The following is a 23,413-nucleotide window of genomic DNA, read 5'->3' on the forward strand; positions in this document are numbered from 1 at the left end:
CTGAAATGTTTAACAGTTCCTGAGCTTCATTGGCCGTCTCGGCACATAAGCATATATCGTCCGCACAAGCACTGGCCGAACATTTGACGTCACCAATAGTGGATCCCACCCTGGCTTCTTGTAGGCGATCAAGCAGCGGGTTAACGTAGACCTTGTCAAGGTCGGTGCTCAGTACTCCACCCTGCCTAACGCCCTGCTGAACACTGAACTCAGCCGAGACACGCCCCTTTCACTTAACTGCACTAGTGGAGTCCCTATGGAAGCTATCGATTAGGGACCAATGTTTGTCGTATACTCCAATGTGACCCAGTCGTCGCATAAGGTGTTTGTGGTCTACCACATCAAACGCAGATTTTGCATCCAGAAAGATCAAATGCATTTCGGATCTATTGTCATGACATTCACGATACAGTTCTTCTACTATAAAAGCTGAATTTAGTGGTGAAGAGTTCTTAGTAAAGCCCCGTTGGAATATATTCTGGGTGCTCTTTATGTTTGGTGCTATCCTATCACGCAGTATTGCTTCAATGACCTTGCCAATCACCGGTAGAATTGTTATGCCCCTATAGTTCCCTGAAACATTGGGTTCACCTTTGTTTTTGAAAATGGGAGTCACCACACCTCTCTTCAAAGCCGCAGGAAACAGTCCATTAGCAAATACATGGGATACAACCTTTAAAAGATACTCAAAGGTGCTGTCTTCACAGTTTAATAAATGTTCGACTGACATGTTGTAAACATCAGGCGCTTTACCAGTATTCAGAGTTTTAACTGCTTTTTCAAGTTCAATTTTAGTTACAGGTTGGACTTATTGATTGCGGTTCATATTCACAGTCAGTTCGTATTCAATATTGACGATTTCATCATATACATTGTCGAAAAGGTCATTGGCAGCCTGTTGCCCAAGAGCTTCAAAAATTGTCATCTTGGCGGCCATTTTGAAAATAACACAACTTTCCGGAGGTCCGATTGAAGTAAACGTTTAATATGTATTTAAGGACCTTATACATACCAGGATCAGTTAAAATACGTTTTCTAGCTTTCTTTGGGTGGTCAAAGTGTATTTTGGCCCTACTTCGGTTCAATTTCTCCCAGACAATTTATGAAAATAAAGCTGATTGAGGCCCCATCTTCAAAGGAGAAAAAAATACCAAAAGCTGCCAGTACCAGACTGTTATCAACCATTATCATATGCTACTGGCATGCATCTTCCAAGATATATATGTGAAGTTTTGCCCCCCCTTACTGGTAACACCCCATCTCAATTTTGGGTACTTGGCTGAAGGACTAATAATACGTATCTGTAGTCCACATAAGTATCAGCTACACTAAGTAGGCATTTTGGTTCGATGGGCACGACACAACTGAAATGTTATTAAAATACAGAGCGGATCGAATTCTACTTTTAATGAATGATTTGCTTCGTACTTTGGAAATATACATAGACACGAAAATGTGTCTAAATATTTAGCAATGCAAAGTCGAATATCGAGTAAAATATGCAAATCTTTAATAAAAACAATACATTCCTTGTGTACTGGAACAAATGTATAAACATGAATTATTTTAGCTTTAATTGTGTAGGCCGACACTAGCGTCGCAAGTAACCTACTAATGGAGTCTAAACGAGAGCGAAGCTAAGCGTGCACCAGCGAGTTGACGCCACTCGGGAAAGCGACGGAGGCGCCCCTTAAATTGTTTAGGTGCGTATAAGAGGCAAAGGCCCGAGATTATGTTCTAGTTCGCAACTTTTCGGTGCGGGATAAAACGTAACTAGCACGATGTGCTGGTTGGCATATTGTGTCCTTTTAAAAATTAAAAAATCATATCATCCGTTCTAAAACGCATAAGTATGTTTATACATTGCCACACAAACTACCAGAAAAAGTAATCAACGACATGCTTTACTGATATTCGTATGTGAAATGGAGTCCTGGATACATGTTTTACGTATACTCTCATGTGGAATTAAGTTTTGTATGTGAAATTGAGACTTTAAAACGTGGTTTACTGATACTAGTATGTGAAAATGAGTCCCAAATACATGTTTCACTGATACTTGTAATACGAAAGTTAGCCTGGTAAACGCGGTTTACGTATACTAGTGTGTGAAAATGAGGCCCAAATACTCACGTAACATGTTGCACTGATACTTGTATGGGAAAAACAATTGTGCATGATTGAATGCATAGGAATGAAGAAATTAAGAAAGTAAATCAAAGGAATGTAGAAATGAAGAAAGTTATCAAGGAAATGAGGAAATTAAGAAAGTATATCATATATAGACAATTTACTTGCTTATAACATAGTGATTTAAAAACAAATGATCAAGGTATGATCTTAATAATGTCTACACAATTTAAATATCCTATATAATCATTACTTTTGCAAATACACATGTACAATATAATTACATCACGACTTCTGCACAAGTGTAAACAACATTACAATATGACAGGTGAGTATACACTTACTGCTACAGGCAATTAACAAATGATAGCCTTAATGAATTGTGTTTATCCTCCAAATATATTACCATCAGAGCAACACTATTATACAAAGTAATTATACATTTGTAATGTCCTAACAAGTTGTAATCATTACAAGTTAATACTTCTCAAGTCACAACCAAATGTAAACATACCTGTATTGTATTGTATAATTCAAATGCTTCTTTGTCTAACAGTTAATTAATTCTGCTTATTGTAACTATAAATATGTTTTAATGAAATACCTATTTAACATCTTTGACAAAGTAAGTGGACAAATTATTCATACATTATTTATTCTATATTTGATTTGTCGTGAATGTACAAAATATTGCAGGGAACATATATTAACATACATGTAGTTGTAGTAACAATTCATGGCCCAAAATGGGTGACTACTTTAGCTTGGGTGGGAGGGGGTCTATTAATATACATGAATACAGATTTACAAAAGTTTATACATGATAAACCCAGCACACCACTACAAGCTCTTCCGATGACAGAACTCCCAATAAGAGCCTTATTCTTAGATAACTGGGCTTAATGCATGTGTTTAGTGTCGTCTTAGATAAGCTTGTGAGAGGAGAATAATCTGGTACAACACTTTCACACATGCATTAAGTCAAGTTATCAGAGAATAAGGCTCATAGTATCCGTATTTTACAAAACACACACAATTCCATCTTCATGCATACTTAGCTATTAGTACAAACATCCTGTGCCTTCACATGATACTAGTCAAATAATCTTTAAAACATTCACTGCAACAGAGACCTAATGCAGCAAATCATAATGTAAATTCATTATAATCACAATTGCTTCTTTCCATAATATATATATTTACAGCTTTAAAAACAGTTCATGCACAAACAAAACTGAGTATCAAACAAGTCGGTCATTATTTTAACAAACAAAACATAGAAAAGAACAAATAAATGGGTTGACTGTTCATAAACATCCACAACATAAACAGTAAATTTCCTAATACATATTTTATAGTCCCAAGACTTCATGTATTCTTGGGCTATAAATACACACTGAAAAAATGTTAATTACGACTCCTAACCAATCAATCTCACAAAGCAACAGCTATAGCACTATACAGCAGGAATGCATTTCAAATGAGGGAACACATGATTTAGCAGGCCAGAATTCTCCTTACCTAAATTTAAATAACTTACTTGGTACATGGTTAAGGTATTCTTATTGTTCCTGTTGAAAAAAAGCGATGTGTTTTTGAAACACTATGTCCCCATATATTTGACCTTGAAGGATGACCTTGACCTTTCACCACTCAAAATGTGCAGCTCCATGAGATACACATGCATGCCAAATATCAAGTTGCTATCTTCAATATTGCAAAAGTGTACATTAAATTAGAAATTTTGACCCATATATTTGACCTTTGACCTAGAAGGATGACCTTGACCTTGATTTTTCACCACTCAAAATGTGCAGCTCCATGAAATACACATGCATGCCAAATATCAAGTTGCTATCTTCAATATTGCAAAAGTTATGGCAAATGTTAAAGTTGGAGCAAACAAACAAACACACAAACCAACCAACCAACAGACAGGGCAAAAACAATATGTCCCCCACTATAGTGGTGGGGGGCATAAAAATAGTAGTAAGATATCATGGGCACTCAACCAGTCAAAATGTATTAATATAATTAATAACAAATACTTTCTTTGACCAATGAATCATGCAATAAATCTGGTGTGATTTCACACGCATTTCTAACCAAGAAAATATATACTTTCATCATAACTTATCAATCAAAACCCATTGATATCCAATGAAAACATTACTCATGACTTAAGAATGATTATTAATATCTCTGTCTCTAATTGTACCCCTGGTCACCGTTTTCTATAATTTCAAGATCAGCTGAGCTGTATCGTTTTAACCTTTTAACAAAATCGTTGAACACATTTTATGAAGACGCATGTGCTAGCTCATTCAATCCATTCTAAACAAGAGCTGTCTCCATAGGATGACATATGCCTCCGATAAACGCCTAGATGGAAGTTATGACCATTTTTCGAAACCTAAAGGCGGACCCCAAGTTCAAGGTCAAAGGGGACAACATTTGTGTGCGTGTGGAAAGGCCTTGTTCATATACACATGCATACCAAATATGAATGTTACATCTGAAGCGACATAGAAGTTATGAGCATTTTTCGAAACCTAAACGCAAAGTGTGACGGACAGACAGACAGACAGACGGACAGTGCAATCCCTATATGCCCTCCTTTGGGGGCATAATTAGGGGGCATAAAAAGGTTGTCAGTGAAACCACATGCTTCTGTTTAAATATTTGATTCAATGTGGGAATAACACACTTGTTCTCAATAACTTGGGAGTATACACATAAACAACCTTTCACAATTTTGAATAGAATGCTGAGCTTCAATGAACTGTAAGTGTATTATTTAATAAGTAAAGTACTTTTTGTGTCACGACCCATCTCAATCTACTTACTACTTTTCTAATTACTAATTATTTATTAATTGAAACATTTTCATCTAATTCACATAAAATGTGCAAAACAACCCCTAAAACATCCAAATAACATGTACACAGATTTTAGAAAAGCACTTGATAGGACAATTCCATGCTCTACCTTTGAATGCAATGACCACTTTATCCCTATATTGCCTGAATTACACATAACATATTTTACACTAATAATTTAATTTTACTTCAGAAAAAACAATATACGTTAATATACTTACATGAGCACTCTATATGTATATTGAAACCTCTACATTAAACACTATACACAAGAAAAAACTATGTGGAAAACCTGACTATTAGATTGCACAAAAACACCATATGTTACAATGATTTCCCATTAAATTTAAAATACCTACATGTACATAAACATATGAACACTGGCAATTGAAAAGCAGTCTAGTTGTTTCATTCAAAGACACATGATTCCATTTTCATTGTTTGTTCAAGTACAATATGTTTTTTAATTAAATTATAATGTATTTTTTATATTAATAATTTTTGTAAATATTTGTGATTTAATGAAATTCATTTAACAAATGTCACTTTTTTATGTTTGTACGACAGCAATTTACATTTGATCATGTAAGATTGGTTTACAATAAATAGCAGGTTTAAATCTATATTCTGGACAGAAATCATGGATAAATCTGCATAGTGGTCCCATATAGAAACATAGACACCGTAATGTAGATTTTGGCAAATGACAGGATAACAAATAAAATGTTATTGACTCTACCTTACAATGTAACAATTAGTTAAAATATAAATAACACGCAAGTATGACGATGAAGATAGCAGCAATTTAATGCTCAAACATCACCTAAAGATGCATTTGGTACAACACCCATGCATTTTGCACATTATATCTCAATTTAACACAAAGAATCCGTCCCGTAACGGTAAGTCATGTTTTCAAACATATCTTTTGCAGAAAAATATTAGGCTTAATAAAAAGTGTTTCTAAATAAATACTTTACAATGAATCATCTTGTCAATGATTGATGAGTAACCATGGATACTGCAACACAGGTAACAAACTGCTTGGAAGATGATTATACTACTTGTCAACCCCCCCCCCCCCCCCCTCTCTTTCTCTCTCTCTCTCTCTCTCTCTGAGACTAAAGCAATGGTTCATGTAAACTCAGTTAGGTCTGGGACTCCCTAAGCAAGTGAGCACATTAAAGCTGTGTCTGCATAAGGTCACAGAGTATTTTGGCCACCTTGTCGCGACTTGCTCGCACCGTTAAACGATACATCTGAAAATAAAGAGGTTCAAGACTTTTATATATAAAATTGCAAAAGAAAACAACATTTTTTAATTGTACAACTTGAATATGAGATTCAAGAATTATTTCAAAACTAACAATGGCTGTTTGTAAAGCATGCATGCCCCCATATGGGCTGTCAGTTGTAGTGGCAGCCATTGTGTGAATACGTTTTTTGGCACTGTGACCTTGACCTTTGATCTAGTGACCTGAAAATCTATAGGGGTCATCTGCGAGTCATGATCAATGTATCTATTAAGTTTCATGATCCTAGGCTTAAGCTTTCTTGTGTTATCATCCGGAAACCATTTTACTGTGTCAAGTCACCGTGACCTTGTCCTTTGACCTAGTGACCTGAAAGTCAATAGGGGTCTTCTGCAAGTCATGATCAATGTACCTATGAAGTTTCATTATCCTTGGCGCAAGCGTTCTTGAGTTATCATCGGGAAACCATTTTTCTAAGTTGAGTCACCGTGACCTTGACCTTTGACCTAGTTACCTGAAAATCAATAGGGGTCATCTGCGAGTCATGATCAATGTACCTATGAAGTTTCATGATCCTAGGCAAAAGCGTTCTTGACTTATCATCCGGAAACCATTTTACTATTTCGAGTCACTGTGACCTTTGACCTAGTGACCTCAAAATCAATAGGGGTCATCTGCGAGTCATGATCAATGTACCTATGAAGTTTCATGATCCTAGGCCTAAGCGTTCTTGAGTTATCATCCGGAAACCATCTGGTGGATGGACATACTGACCGACATGAGCAAAACAATATGCCCCCTCTTCTTCAAAGGGGGGCATAATACATTTTTTGAAGATCTGCACCCCTTTTATTTAGATGCTGAATGGACAATATGAAGAGATCTAATAATTGATCTTACATTTTACAGATAGTTACATACAAATAAAGGCATTTTTGTGTTAAAAATGCCATTTACCAAAAAGGCAGACCAGCACATTTTTTATTAAAATGGTTAAACAGCAACTTTTAGAGCTCTTCAAACTGATGCTACATTGTTCTCATAAAGACACACAAAATAATTTTTTTTTTCCCGTCAAAAACATGCAAATAACAAAAAGTAAAAGTGTGCACCTTTTTTTATTAAGACGCTAAATCAGAAATATTAAGAGATCTTTTAATTGTTCTTTCTTTGTACATATTGTTTTTTACCATCCATTTAGACCCATATTGCATGAACTAGAGCTTTGTCACAGACGTGACGTATACCCCCACGTGCCGCATTGACACAGACTATTTTGCATGCTGTCCTCACAAAAAACAGAATCTAATTCATGGCGATTTTTAAGAATTATTATGTCATTATCATTTATGGCCATTTTGAACTCTTTAATTCTTTCAAATGACACGCCGTCAAATAACTATGAACACAATTAATGTACAAAGTCATTTTAAAATCTCACGAAGAATGAGATAGTTATGGCCCGGACAAGCTTATTTATGGCCATTTTCTACTTTTGAACTTCAAGCGTGACCTTGACCTAGGAGATATTGATATTGACGTAATTCTTTTGCGAGACACACCTTTTAATGATGGTGAACATATGTGCCAGATGATTTTAAAATCTCACAATGAATGACATGGTTATGGACAGGATAAGCTCATTTATGGCCATTTTTGACCTTTAAACTCAAAAGTGTGACCTTGACCTTCGAGATATCGGTGTAATTCTTTAGCGTGACACACTGTCCAATGATGGTGAACAAATGTGCCAATTGATTTTAAAATCTCACTATGAAAGACATAATTATGGCAAGGACAAGCTCATTTATGGCTATTTTTGACCTTTGAATTCAAGAATGACCTTGACCTTGGAGATATCGATGTAATTCTTTCGCACGACACACTGTCCAATAATGGTGAACAAATGTGCCAAATGATTTTAAAACAAGCAAATTCGTTAAATTGATATCTCACGCCATAATACTTCTGGAAACAAAAAAAGCATTTTTTCAAGATACAAAGGGCCATAACTCCATTATTATCAGATGGTGTACAATGCCATTTGGCGTGCACCATCCTCTTATCCATATATATACTCATACCAAGTTTCAATGAAATCTGTCCAAGCACTTCCAAGATATGGCTCTGGACACAAAAGTGCCGGACGGACGGAAAGACAGACAGAAGGACGGAAAGACGGATGTAAGGACGGACAACGCCAAAGCAATATCCCTCCGCCTATGGCGGGGGATAATAACACAATGAACAACATAGTTATGGCCCGTACAAGCTCATTTATAGCCATTTTTGACCTTTGAACTCAAAGTGTGACCTTGACCTTGGAGATATCAACATAATTCTTTCGCGCGACACACCTTCAAATGATGGCGAACAAATGTGCCAAATGATTTTAAAATCTTACAATGAATGACATTATTATGGCCCGGACAAGATCATTTATGGCCAATTTTACTACCTTTGAACTCAAAGTGTGACCTTGACCTTGGTGATATCGATGTAATTCTTTCACGCAACACACTGTCCAATGATGGTGAACAAATGTGCCAAATGATTTTGTAATCTCTCAATGAAAGACATAGTTATGGCCTAGACAAGCTCATTTATGGCCATTTTTGACCTTTGAATTCAAAGGATGACCTTGACCTTGGAGATATAGACGTAATTCTTTCACGTGACACATTGTCCAATGATGGTGAACAAATGTGCCAAATGATTTTTAAGTCTCACAATAATCGACAAAGTTATGGCCCGGACAAGCATTTGACCTTTGAACTCAAAGTGTGACCTTGACCTTCAGGAGATATCAACGTAATTCTTTCTCGCAACACACCGTCTAATGATGGTGAACAAATGTACCAAGTCATTTTCAAATCTAACGATAAATGACATAGATATGATCCAGACAAAGTTTCCGTTAACAACTCACTAAGTGACCCTGTGACCTAGTTTTTAACCCAGCATGACCCATATTATATCTTGACCTTGACAGCATCTAGATACAACTTCTGACTAAGTTTGGTGAAGATCGGATGAAATTTTCCGGACATACAGACCAACAGACAGACAGACCGACCGACCGACAAAGTTACTCCTATATAGCCCCCATTACCAGTAATGGTGGTATAATTAGACAAAAAATCAACATTGCCAGGGACCTTACCTGAGCTTGCTTATTTGGCTCCAGACGAAGGAGTATCCCCACCTGCTGGTTACGTGTATAGAGGATGCCAGCAGACACAAAGTTCTCTGCGTTTGGATCAACCTTCTCCAAAACACTGACACTGAATCCAATCAGCTGCAGTAAAAAAGGATATTCCATTTTTCAAAGTTTGTGTTGTGAATTAGGACTTTTTGTTTTTGTAATGTCACCAGTGAAAACCTATGTATTTTAGCTTGATTGCATCGCAAAAAATCAGACGCTCTGGGGTCTGTTAACTATATAGAATCAGTACTTGACATCATTGGAGAGATATAAAGAATTCTCCTGCAATAACACCAAAGACTTCCAAGTTGTGTTTGGGACAAATTATCCACTATGCCACAACGACCTTTTATCGTTAAAAGTTTAATTGTTAATTTATTTTTCTGCTATTCTGTTTGTTCTTTAGTATTTGTCACAGTTGTAAATAGTATTTCAGTCATATTAGTTTACCTATTCACACTTCTTCAGCAACCAATGCGAAAGACAAAAAAATATAACAGGACGTGAGGTCCTATAACTTTTAAAATTTACAGGACCTCACCTGATTTTACCGGACCTTGTTCGTCTTTAAACAAACACGAAGGACCTTTTATAGAATTAATTTTCATCATAAGTTCGTTCACAATGTTTAACAATTCAAAATAGAGTTACATAACAACTAAATGTAGACCTGTTCTTTTGAACACTGGATACAGTATGAATGATCAATGGAAAAAAACACACATCACAAGTTCACATCAAAATCATTTTTCCAAACCTCTTGAAATCCTCTTTCGTCATGTTTTTCTACTTCATAATCTTTCCACCTCTTTTTATTTTCCTCTGCTCTTTGGTCAATACTCACCTGGCTTTTTCTTTTTTCGCCAGACTTAGCCCCGTCAAAATAACGTAGCAATGAAAATGACATGAGTCTGACAGTGACACACTTAACAGCTAGTTTTAGTGTTTAGTTAAAAAAAATAATAATCAGGCTCAAAAATTAAAAGATTAAGACTTTACACAAATAAAAGGTATTGCAAAAACGAAAAACAGTTATAATATGAAATAAAACCACCTGATAAAAAATCCTCGTATTCGCAACCGGTTGAAGTGCTGATTTTCAATGTTTACACGGAACAGGCAAAGGTTGTATGGTTCCCTGCTTTCGTTTTACAATCATCACAAGGATTGAAACCAGTAAAATTCATTTAAAACAATAACAAATTTGTTGTGTCTCTTACGTCACAAAACAACGCGCAGTATTTGACAGGTTCAAAGAATAGCACTACAAGTTTGTTACGTCACAAGCAAAGATAGCAAGTTCGACTGGTTTGTAAAAACCTTTTTATTTCATCATCAAACAAAGTAGATTAATTCATACCAGTCAGTATTTTTTTTATATATTTGTAGTTTCATTTTCATTTCCAACCAAAACGAAGTTTAACTTATTTATTTTTTTCGTTTCGGACACGAGGACCGCGGGTTTTGGGATAGATACCGTACCTCAGCAAATTTTATCGGAAATGTCTATAAACAAGAGCAGACAACTGTATAAAAGGTATTCTCTAGTGTTTGTTTAAAGACCAACAAGGTCCGGTAAAATCTGGTGAGGTCCTGTAAATTTTAAAAGTTATAGGACCTCCTGTCTTGTAATATTTTTTTGTCTTTCGCATGGGTTGCACGTGCATGCCAAATATCAAGTTGCTATCCAATATTGCAAAAGTTATGACCAAGGTTAAAGTTTATGGGCACAAACAATGAATGTATGAATTACTGACAGAAAGACAGGCCAAAAACAATATACACCCGATCATTAGATCAGGGGGTATAAAAATAGCAAATGGTCGAAGAAATTAATTCATGACATATGTTTTATGGCAAGATGATGTTCGCTGTTGCCATATAAAATATAATCATGCTTAACATTTAACAGCCTTTTGTGATTCTTTCTTTGATATACATTGTATTTCACAGGACGCAATAACCACTTGCCTTTGCTTTAACTTGTTCATGGTCAATTGGACTTGTAGCTTTGATAATCTGTTGGCATTCCTGCGAAGGACTGAAACAGAAGAACCATTCCTGGCATAGAACTCCACAGAATTTTGGTACATAAATGCCATAGACTATAAAATGGGAGTTGAAAACGATTATACTCTTGTGATGAAATATGGTTGACTACACATTTAGCCATAATGGAGGGTAGATCTTATTCTCTAGTTTGCATGTCCTGTAAAAAAAAAATTGTTTTCTGAGAAAGACAACTTGTGGACTACTCCATAAGTCTTCCAGTTCAGGTCAACGTTTCTTTTTCCCACAGTTTCCCCAATTTGTTCATTCAGCACTTCTTGCACAGAGAACAGTTTTCTCAGAACATTTAGATACCGAAAAAAAAATTAAGGGGCCAAAGGCTACTTCCATCCCCATAATAAATCCTATGGCATGTTGTATTTCATTCATCAGTAAACAGGCCGTCAGCCGCTATCGCCTTCCTCAGAGTAACCAACCAGTCTACTGCTAGATATGTAATTGGCTGTCATAGTGCAATACTGTCACTACATTGAATTAATTGGATGTAACAGAGCAGGCAAGCTCACCTGTTTAGTGCCTTCCATCTCGTGAAGAAAGTGTTTGCGTCCATTTCCGCCGGCGTGATGTACTTATTCAAGACCACTGGTAACTTGAGACTGATCTTCTGTTGAGCTCCACTGTATCTGTTGGAATACAAAGTCGAAAAAGGATTGTATAATAGTTTGCGTTAGCCAATCAAGATTAATTAAAAGATACCACGTCTGAGGATCCCTCTGTGAAAATTGGGCTTAATGCATGTGTGCAAAATGTAGCAGATTAGCCTATTGAGACCGCATGGGCTTATCAGGGACAACACTTTCGTTATAAAAGGCATTTTTGATAAGAAGTGACTTCCTTTAATAGAAAAAATACCATAAGAGCTGAAAGTAACGTCCCTGATTAGCCTGAAAAGACCGCACAGGCTAATCTGGGACAACACTTAAAGCTCATGCAATACACCCTGTTTTCACTGAATGGCAAAGTTTTTTTCAGCTCACTATTTCAGCATTGACATATGCAAACCACTATACATCATTCACTAAAACAAGCACATATCAAGTCACACGAATGCTTACAAGAACTGAATGGTCATGACGGGTGCCTCTGCAAACTCCTGCACACAGGCCATGTTAAACTGCTGCTTCACCTGGGCGCCTGCCTCCACCTCCCCGCCCACTGGCTTCTGCTGGATACTCAGACCTGCGGGACTTGGTTAAGGAATATTGTGCACGAAGAAATGGTCTTCATGTAAGCTATGGGCTCTAACAATTTTGGTGCATCTATGATACCAATTTTCTATTTATAGTATCAGTGGCCTTGACTCAACATGCCCCAAATACAATACCAAGAAAGGTTTAATGCAAGCTTGCTTTATCCAAAAAGTCACATATATAAGTTCATGCACACTTAAAAATATTGACAGGACAGTTATTTGTTACCAATTCGTCCTGTAGGCAAAACAATTGCTGTTTTAACGTATTTGCATCAACATGACGCACAGTATTTTCAAGTATTTTTGTTGTTATTGCAATTTCCGTGCGGAATAAAATGTATGTTATTAGGGTATTCCATCTTATATTGCACAACGCCAAATCATTAGATAATCAATTGGGTTTGGACCGTTTTGGGACTCACACTTTAAGTTTGGGACTCACACATGTTTAGACCAACAAGTCCTAGGAATCACATATGTTAATTGTAAATATAAAATCACTGACCCAAAATCAATTGTTTGACGCTGTTCCTAACTAATCACCTGACAAACCTCAACAAAATAACTAGGACTTTCGGCAAAGAAAACCTTTTTTAAAATTTATGGACTGAGAATGTGGTTTATTTGGGGCACAACAAATATAACGGTTCCTATATTGATAATTTGTCATAATAATTGTTCAATAAACTTAGGTTGCAAAAGATGTGCATACCTTGGAGTGTTTGGTGAATTAAAATCTAAGGTGGTGTCATTATTATTCCCTTAGCATTACCCATCCATGACTGAAGTGCATTTATGAATGTTGACCAGAGTACTGTAAGGAAATTACAGCAACCACAGACTGTACAAAATATTGCAGCAAAAGAGTAAATGAGGTTATTAACTTTGAGAACAAGATAGAGGAATTGTGTCAATCTTTTGACGTTTTTACCAGAAATGTCAGATAGGCTGGCAGTCTAGGGCGGCAATCATTTAGTAACAAAGGATAGGCTGGCAGTCTAGGGCGGCAATCATTCAGTAACAAAGGATAGGCTGGCAGTCTAGGGCGGCAATCATTTAGTAACAAAGGATAGGCTGGCAGTCTAGGGTGGCAATCATTCAGTAACAAAGGATAGGCTGTCAGTCTAGGGCGGCAATCATTCAGTAACAAAGGATAGGCTGTCAGTCTAGGGCCGCAATCATTCAGTAACAAAGGATAGGCTGTCAGTCTAGGGCGGCAATCATTCAGTAACCAAGGATGGGCTGTCAGTCTAGGGCGGCAATCATTCAGTAACAAAGGATAGGCTGTCAGTCTAGGGCGACAATCATTCCGTAACAAAGGATAGGCTGTCAGTCTAGGGCGGCAATCATTCAGTAAAAAAGGATAGGCTGTCAGTCTAGGGCGGCAATCATTCAGTAAAAAAGGATAGGCTGTCAGTCTAGGGCGGCAATCATTCAGTAACAAAGGATAGGCTGTCAGTCTAGGGCCGCAATCATTCAGTAACAAAGGATAGGCTGGCAGTCTAGGGCGGTAATCATTCAGTAACAAAGGATAGGCTGGCAGTCTAGGGCGGCAATCATTCAGTAACAAAGGATAGGCTGGCAGTCTAGGGCGGTAATCATTCAGTAACAAAGGATAGGCTGGCAGTCTAGGGCGGCAATCATTCAGTAACAAAGGATAGGCTGGCAGTCTAGGGCGGCAATCATTCAGTAACAAAGGATAGGCTGGCAGTCTAGGGCGGCAATCATTCAGTAACAAAGGATAGGCTGGCAGTCTAGGGCGGCAATCATTCAGTAACAAAGGATAGGCTGTCAGTCTAGGGTGGCAATCATTCAGTAACAAAGGATAAGCTGTCAGTCTAGGGCGGCAATCATTCAGTAACAAAGGATAGGCTGGCAGTCTAGGGCGGTAATCATTCAGTAACAAAGGATAGGCTGGCAGTCTAGGGCGGCAATCATTCAGTAACAAAGGATAGGCTGGCAGTCTAGGGTGGCAATCATTCAGTAACAAAGGATAGGCTGGCAGTCTAGGGTGGCAATCATTCAGTAACAAAGGATAGGCTGGCAGTCTAGGGTGGCAATCATTCAGTAACAAAGGATAGGCTGGCAGTCTAGGGCGGCAATCATTCAGTAACAAAGGATTGGCTGGCAGTCTAGGGTGGCAATCATTCAGAAACAAAGGATACTCTCACTCAGATTTCCTGGGGTGCTCACGTCTACAAGGAAAGCGTTCAACTGGAATGTAGTTTTATTGCCGTAGAATACCCAAAGGCGTCCCAGGTCCTCTCGGTACTCGGACTTCACACCGATCTGGAGCAAGTCGTTCTCAAATAATACACCATTGTTCTTGCAGATGAATCTGAAAGGCAAAACATGTATAGTTTTATTTGTATAGCTTATAACGCCATGACATTGCTTGCATGTCATATTCTTACTTTATGTCAAACTAGACTATCATATTCTTACTTTATGTCAAATTAGACTATCATATTCTTACTTTATGTCGAACTAGACTATCATATTCTTACTGTATGTCGAACTAGACTATCATATTCTTACTTTATTCAAAACTAGATTATCATATTCTTACTTTATGTAAAACTAGTCTATCATATTCTTACTTTATGTCAAACTAGACTATCATATTATTACTTTTATGTCAAACTAGACTATCATATTATTACTTTTATGTCAACCTAGACTATCATATTCTTACTTTATGTAAAACTAGACTATCATATTCTTACTTTTATGTCAAACTAGACTATCATATTCTTACTTTTATGTCAAACTAGACTATCATATTCTTACTTTATGTCAAACTAGACGTATCATATTCTTACTTTATGTCAAACTAGACTATCTGACCTTACTTTATGTCAAACTAGACTAACATATTCTTACTTTATGTCAAACTAGACTATCATATTCTTACTTTATGTCAAACTAGACTATCATATTCTTACTTTATGTCAAACTAGACTATCATATTCTTACTTTATGTCATACTAGACTATCATATTCTTACTTTTTTCCATATCACCCACTTCGTACATAGAGCACAATGTGTATTAAACTTGCATAAATAAAGGATCTGGCAAGAGTTGTCATATCATACCATATTTAATTAAACGAGTTCAGGAATTTTGTTAGTAAGTATATTACACATGTGTAAGATAAAAATATATGTAATGGTTATATTACATGGAAAACAGGGTATGGCATGTGATAAAATGCTTGTTATAAAATGTCCACACATTATTGACCTTTTTGCCATATATTTCAGAGTTATCCATCCTGCACATTGTACTAACTTATGTTGAAAATATTTTAATGAGATTGATAAAGAATAAACAAAAATGACACATAATATTTTCTGTACATGTTATATTTGCTGCAGCATGCGAACATTGCTCATATGTCAAATGCTTCCAGGGTAGCTGAAGACCAGCCACTTCTGCAGTAGCATATGGCAAAAGACCCATTTTCCCATTACATGACAATCATATCTAAATAAAAGCCACAAACATGTGTCCCTTGGTAAATATATAAAGCCCTGGATGCTTGTACAAAGATATATGTGCATTCTATTTTCACTCCAAAAATCTGCTTACTTTCTAAAAGCCTCTTCAGCTCCACCACTCAGTCCTCCAAGGTCGATCCCATTGGTTGCCGGGGCCGACGAGTGGCTCGTCAGGGTGTCAAACATGTCGAGCAGCCCCCCACTCCCCACAGATGGGGCGGTCGGCTGGGTGGGCGAGCCCAGTCCAAGTAGGTCAACGGACGCTGACCCTCCCTGTGGTGATCCCTGGAATGGAAACCAGGCTCATGGTAATGTTGGTAGCTTTCATGAAACACTGATTGCAATGGGGACTTGGTACACTTAACAAGGGGTAATTGCTTAAAACTTGTTCAAAACAAAACATACAGCCATTAAAATCTAGTTGGGAGATAATTATATTTTATATTTCAGTCAGAATGTTTTTTTTATAAATTATTTATCACATTATGCAAAAACTCGATAAAAGATTTTAAGCATTTACTAATGAAGGCCCCCAAAACTGCAGCATAATAATTTCCTAACAGTCACCATAGCCTAAGTGTTCCTGATTGATAAACTTCATAATGTAAAAAGCAATTGATTTGATAATATACTTGTGGAAATTAATCTTTTAGTAAAGTGTTTAAATTTGTTATTTGCATGTAACATCCACTCAGGTTGCCTGAATAACAAGAAACCGTCAGAAACGGGTGATGCTCCCAAAAGTTTTTTTTTGTCACAATTTTACACTATATATTCAGATAAAAGAAAACGTCTTGAGGGGCATAATTTTGGACAAAAGAATACGATGGATGGTTTAGCATGTATAGTTTATAGAAAATTTCAAAGGGCCATAACTCTGTGAAAAATCATCTGACCAGAACCGGCTGATAATATGCACACCTCCTCTTGGTTGTGAAGCTTCCCATAAAGTTTAATTGAATTCCGGTCATTAATTTCTGAGAAATAGCCTGGACAAAAATTGTGCACGGACGTACACACACACACGGACAGACGAAGCGGCGACTATATGCTCCCCCCCAAAATTTTGAGGGAGCATAAAAAGCTTATAGAGCCAGTAATCAAACCCTGAGATAAACAAGAAAGGCCTTTTAAAATCATTATTTTATTTTAGCATGGGGGCTATAGGAAACTCACATGATTTTGTGTATGAGTTTGCAAATTATATTGATTTGTTAGTTAATATGTTTTTACTTTACAAATGAAAAGTAATTTGACGCGAAACATGACTTCTATAGTTCTCCTATTTCTTCAATTTGACCTAGTTTGTGACAGCCACATCACATGCAATATATCAAATCTGTTGGTATAGTGGTTTCAAAGAAAAACTTATCATCTTACAGAAGTCTATATCAACCATTTGACACCAAGGGCATGATCTTAACAAACTTTGTACAGGGCAATTACGTGATGTTTCATACAAAATATCTAAGGTCTCCAACTTGTTTCGTATTTACTTGATTATAAGACTGGAACCTATTAATTAAATTTTCATTAAAGTGAATTGAAATACATGGATTACATATTTGAAGGTATATTCTAATTGTTAAATTAAACAAGCAAATTCGTTGAATTGATACCTCCCGTCAATATGAATCTGGACACTCATACCAAGTTTCAATGCAATCCGCCAAAGCACTTCCAAGATATCGCTCTGGACACAAAAAAAACATTTTTTCAAGGTACAAAGGGCCATAACTCTGTGATAAACAGATGGTGTACATTGCCATTTGGGGTGCATCATCCTCTTATCCATATATATACTCATACCAAGTTTCAATGAAATCCGCCTAAGCACTTCCAAGATATGGCTCCAAACACAAAAATGCCAGACAGACGGAAAGATGGACGGACGGACGGACGGACGGACGGACGGACGGACAGACAACGCCAAAACAAAATCCCTCTGCCTATGGCAGGGGAAAACAAAAGTGTTACTATGCTGACTTTGTATGTCTTACAATCGGAAGCCAATTGCAAAACAAGGGCTGTTTGTAAAACATGCAGGCCCCCCATATGGGCTGTCAGTTGTAGTGGCAGCCATTGTGTGAATACGCTTTTTGTCACTGTGACCTTGACCTTTGACCTAGCGACCTGAAAATCACTAGGGGTCATCTGCGAGTCATGATCAATGTACATATGAAGTTTCATGAAGTTTCTTGAGTTATCATCCGAAAACCATTTAACTGTGTCAAGTCACCGTGACATTGACCTTTGAGCCAGTGACCTGAAAATCATTAGGGGTCATCTGCGAGTCATGATCCTAGGCCTAAGCGTTCTTGAGTTATCATCCGGAAACCATTTTACTGGTTTGAGTCACCGTGACCTTGACCTTTGACCTAGTGAACTGAAAATCAATAGGGGTTAGGGGTTATGTGACCCTAAGGTTAGCTTTTTCCCAGGCCATTTTAGCGTGGCGAAAAGCCACGCCGCCCTCCCGGATCGCCACTCTGCCCTTTTCAAAGGCAAATTTCGCCACGCGCCCTTCTTTTCAAAGGCAAATTTCGCCACGCGCCCTTATCGATAACGCACTTTTCGATCGGCAATGTGTACTCCTCCACGATAAAATCATCACTTTGGAGACTTTTGATGAAAAACTCGATGTTATTCTCGTGGCAATTGTGCATTGCATTCATTATTCAGTTATATCAAAACATATATTTTTACGCATAATTACATTTAAAATCACAAACTAATTTATTCTTTATCGTTTTCGTCTTTAAGATATTTAGATCTAATTATTGAAATAATTACTGAGACGTATACTAATTTAACAAAATGCGAATCGCGTATACGATTTAACGTTGCTATGCGCACCTGTCGCTTACATCATTTGACATTTTATCAACATGGCAGACTATACAGAATTAAATTGTGACTCGGCAAAAATGGCAAATAACGTCGTAAACGATCAAATTAACGATAGAGATTATACATTAAGAAGGAATTAATGAAATGTCTGTGATAATCAACGATGCATAAATTTTTTTTAGATAGCAACAACATTATTCATTTATTTGTAATCTACTCGGTGGATGTATGTCACGGAAACAAGTGTTTGCATATTGTTAGCGATCAATTTACCTGCAATGTTATTTTAAACATCTGTCAAGATTATTGTTAGAAAATGGGATAAGACAAACATGGTTTTATTTGTATGTTAGTGGATCTGTGTATAATCAGATTCATATGCATATATTGCTTTATTATGTTTGTCGTGCTGTACAGTTTATTGAAATAGCATGGAACTTAAATGTAAATTGCAAGGTAAATATATTAATATAAATCATAGTAAGTTAAATACATCTATTACCATTAAATGTGCTTGTATATATGTTATTTTTTCCACAACTGCTTCTAATGCGATTACATGTTTCCCCGTTATTCAGGTATTCAGGGAACATTTTTGCCCTTTTTTGCCTAAACTGCGCGCTAAAATGCCCTTTTTGAAAGTAATGCGCCATGCCCCTTTGCCCTCCTGGGAAAAACACTAAAGGTGTGGCTAGTTTCATGATGATTTGATGTTACCGGTACAGGTCAAATATTAAACCTCTGACCCTTTTGGAAGATCTAAGAATGAATTTTTAAATGTTTAGTCTACTTAAAAAAGACACCTGGGGCATAGACATTTTTACCCAAGATACATAATTTTAACAAACTTAGTAGAGAAACACTATAATTATGATGTCACACACCACATTTTAAACCCTGACATCTGCAAGTTCAGAGATTTTTTAAAGGCTTAATTATTAAATATATATTAGCTCTAGTACTACATTGTGCACAGGTGAGCACAAAATTAATGAGATATTTAACAAGACTATTTCCAAGCAATTAAAGTCCCCTACCAGCTCCACCATTGTCAAAAATTTCACCATTGTCAGAATATTTTTATTATCTGTTTCCTTAGCAACCACAATTTTTGACGTAGGAACACAATGAAATGACGTGCATAATGTCCATATTGCCATCTATCCATGTTCCAAGTTTCATGAAAAAACATTAAGAACTTTCAAAGTTATCGCAGGATCCAGAAAAGTGTGACGGACGGACTGACGGACGGAGACAAAACCATAAGTCCCCTCCGGTGAAATCAGTAGGGGACTAAAAAGACTCAAAACTTAAGAGGGATTTATGAGCAGTAAATGAGTACATACACCAAAGCACAGCAAGAGTCACACTACAAAGAATAAATTTCATGGTAGGTTACATAACACCATAAAGCACAGCTAAGACTTATCTGCTTGAGATAAGTCAATAGTCTTTTTTGAAGACTCAGAAGTAAAGATCAGAAAATAAGATTTATATCACAAAGTTGAGGTTCAGGAGAATACAAGTTATTTCACGTTAAGTCTTGGACATGAACTTATCAAGTCAAAGAGGTCTATTTTGCTTCCAGTCTAAGAATATGTAGCACACGGAAATTAAAAGACCTGCTAAGAATACAGTTGTGGGTGTCAACAATGGAGTCTAAATTAATGCCAACAAATATGAGCTAATTTAGCTGCAGGATGTTTAAAGGCAGACAACTGAAGATGTGCAAAGTAGTGTCCAGCATGCATTATAAATGTCTCAGTGTCATATGTGCATTGCTTTACAGTTGAGGACATTTAAATGAGGAAAAAGTGTCATCCTCTTGCAGCCGGAATGCATGAGGCCCTTGTTCCAAAGAAAATTCCTCCAAGAGGATGGTCCTTTACAACAGAAAGGATTCAAAAAACTTCACAGAAAAATCTGACTTGGCCTACTTTTAAGGTCAAAATGGTGCTAATTTTTCATAACAATTAAGTAAAAACAACTTTAATTAATGCTAGTATATTATTAATTTTATTTTCTCCACTGTTAATACCAAATTTTTGTTATGGCAGGTACTTTGACAATATTTTATAACATAAACTTAAGCTATTAAAAACACCGTTCGAACGCAAAAAACAACACAAACAATAAGTTAGCAATTATTGTAAGTAATACATGTAAACAAATGTGACGTTATTGTCCTAAGAACAGCATTTCTTTTATTTGTATTCAAGTAATTTGCTGAAAGTTGGCATAACACCGATACCAAGAGACACATGTTGAAGGCCAGGAACATTGAGAGCAGGCATGCCTGATTACATATTACAGCTAAGAGAAGGGAGATAATCAAGGACATACTTGGTCTACAAAGTCATCAGTGCTGCTCTCCCCCTGTGTATAAAAAGGATTAGTAAATAACAAGCAGGTTACATGAGAAACCACTCAATCTCATGTCCTCAGAGTACTTAAACATGGCACTTTCATAATTGTTTACCAACAAAGAAATTAAAATTAATTATATGTTCCTATTAATAGTCTTTGATGGACTTTAGCATTTAAGATATGTGTAATTTTATTAACAAATGCCATTATTGTGTTAATGCCTTATTTTGAATTATCCAATGCATATTAATTTTAACTAAAAATCATTCAAGTACAGAAAACATCTAATTTTAAAACACTAACATGTTGTTTTTCAAAAAATACTTTGCACATGATCAGTTACTGTTTTATTGGTCATGATTAAACCATTTAATCCTGTAATGAGTAAATTAGAACTTAAACACAAGTACCAGTACTTATCCTTTTCACAATCAAATGACAACTAAACAATCTTAAGGAATACTTAATGGTTAATTATTATAGGCACTTACTCCACAAGTACCGGAATTTGTTAATTATATCCAAGGACATGAAATGGTGTGGTTTCTGTGGCACACATTCAAACCAAGTAATTAACAGTTTAGATACACAAACATGTTATCAAGAAGCAGGATATGAAAAAAGAATTAACACAAACCAGAACCAGTTAAGTTTTAGTGTCAAAATGCATTAAACATGGGGCAAAAAACAACTGGGTTAAAACAGTAATTATATAAAAATAAGCACTCGAAAGTTTGAAAATCGTTTTTGAATTTTTAATATATTCTTGAAAATATTCAATGGAATCTTTCAACATTTCTTGCTGGACCCACTTCTTAAATTTAAGTTTCCCATTTTAAGTTTAGTACCTTTAAAGCCAAAATAACTTGTCACCTTATGTAAATAGGAGGCTAATAAGCTATTTGGCTTTTAATTACAAAGTCACGTCATTATCTGCCTATTGATTAAATCAATGCATATTAACAATAAATCATAAAACAAGAATATATAATGTCATCTAGAGAGAGCTATGAAATTAATGATTAACAAGGGCTGTTTGTAAAACATGCATGCCTCCCATATGGGCTGTTCGTTGTAGTGGCAGCCATTGTGTGAATACGATTTTTGTCACTGTGACCTTGACCTTTGACCTAGTGACCTGAAAATCGATAGGGGTCATCTGCGGGTCACGATCAATGTACCTATGAAGTGTCATGATCCTAGGCAAAAGCGTTCTTGAGTTATCATCCGAAAATCATTTTACTATTTCGGGTCACCGTGACCTTGACCTTTGACCTTGTGACCTCAAAATCAATAGGGGTCATCTGCAAGTCATGATCAATCTACCTATGAAGTTTCATGATCCTAGGCGTATGCGTTCTTGAGTTATCATCCGAAAACCATTTTACTATTTCGGGTCACCATGACCTTGACCTTTGACCTAGTGACCTCAATATCAATAGGGGTCATCTGCGAGTCATGATCAATCTACCAATGAAGTTTCATGATCCTAGGCGTATGCGTTCTTCAGTTATCATCCGGAAACCATTTTACTATTTCCGGTCACCTTGACCTTTGACCTAGTGACCTCAAAATCAATAGGGGTCATCTGCAAGTCATGATCAATCTACCCATGAAGTTTCATGATCCTAGGCGTATGCGTTCTTGAGTTATCATTCAAAAACCATTTTAATATTTCTGGTCACCGTGACCTTCACCTTTGACCTAGTGACCTCAAAATCAATAGGGGTCATCTGCGAGTCATGATCAATGTACCTATGAAGTTTCATGATCCTAGGCCCAAGCGTTCTTGAGTTATCGTCTGACAACCACCTGGTGGACGGACCGACAGACCGACATGAGCAAAGCAATATACCCCCTCTTCTTCGAAGGGGGGCATAATAATTTCATTGCATAAAATATCCAAAACATTTCATGTGTATATACAGTGCTGCTAAAGAAGAAATAACACGGACATTGGATTGG

At 36.6% G+C, this 23,413-nt stretch overlaps 1 protein-coding gene across 4 annotated transcripts in view; it reads right to left on the reverse strand.

Moving 5' to 3' along the window:
• Positions 1–1,493: 1,493 nt before the first annotated feature.
• LOC127835587 (AP-2 complex subunit alpha-2-like) overlaps positions 1,494–23,413 on the reverse strand; it is a 70,729-nt gene continuing 48,809 nt past the window's right edge. For 2 of the 4 annotated variants that reach the window (XM_052362040.1, XM_052362025.1), the window contains 8 exons: positions 21,425–21,457; positions 16,323–16,516; positions 14,895–15,067; positions 12,593–12,719; positions 12,044–12,160; positions 11,439–11,508; positions 9,426–9,560; positions 1,494–6,268 (listed from right to left, as the gene is read on the reverse strand). In XM_052362040.1, the coding sequence (XP_052218000.1) occupies positions 6,191–6,268; positions 9,426–9,560; positions 11,439–11,508; positions 12,044–12,160; positions 12,593–12,719; positions 14,895–15,067; positions 16,323–16,516; positions 21,425–21,457 (927 nt within the window). In that variant the 3' untranslated portion in view covers positions 1,494–6,190. The remainder of the gene's footprint in view (positions 6,269–9,425; positions 9,561–11,438; positions 11,509–12,043; positions 12,161–12,592; positions 12,720–14,894; positions 15,068–16,322; positions 16,517–21,424; positions 21,458–23,413) is intronic. The other 2 variants (XM_052362033.1, XM_052362048.1) reach the window with 2 other exon arrangements.

This window comes from Dreissena polymorpha, chromosome 1, assembly GCF_020536995.1.
Source record: "Dreissena polymorpha isolate Duluth1 chromosome 1, UMN_Dpol_1.0, whole genome shotgun sequence".
In the NCBI taxonomy this organism is placed as follows: domain Eukaryota; kingdom Metazoa; phylum Mollusca; class Bivalvia; order Myida; family Dreissenidae; genus Dreissena; species Dreissena polymorpha.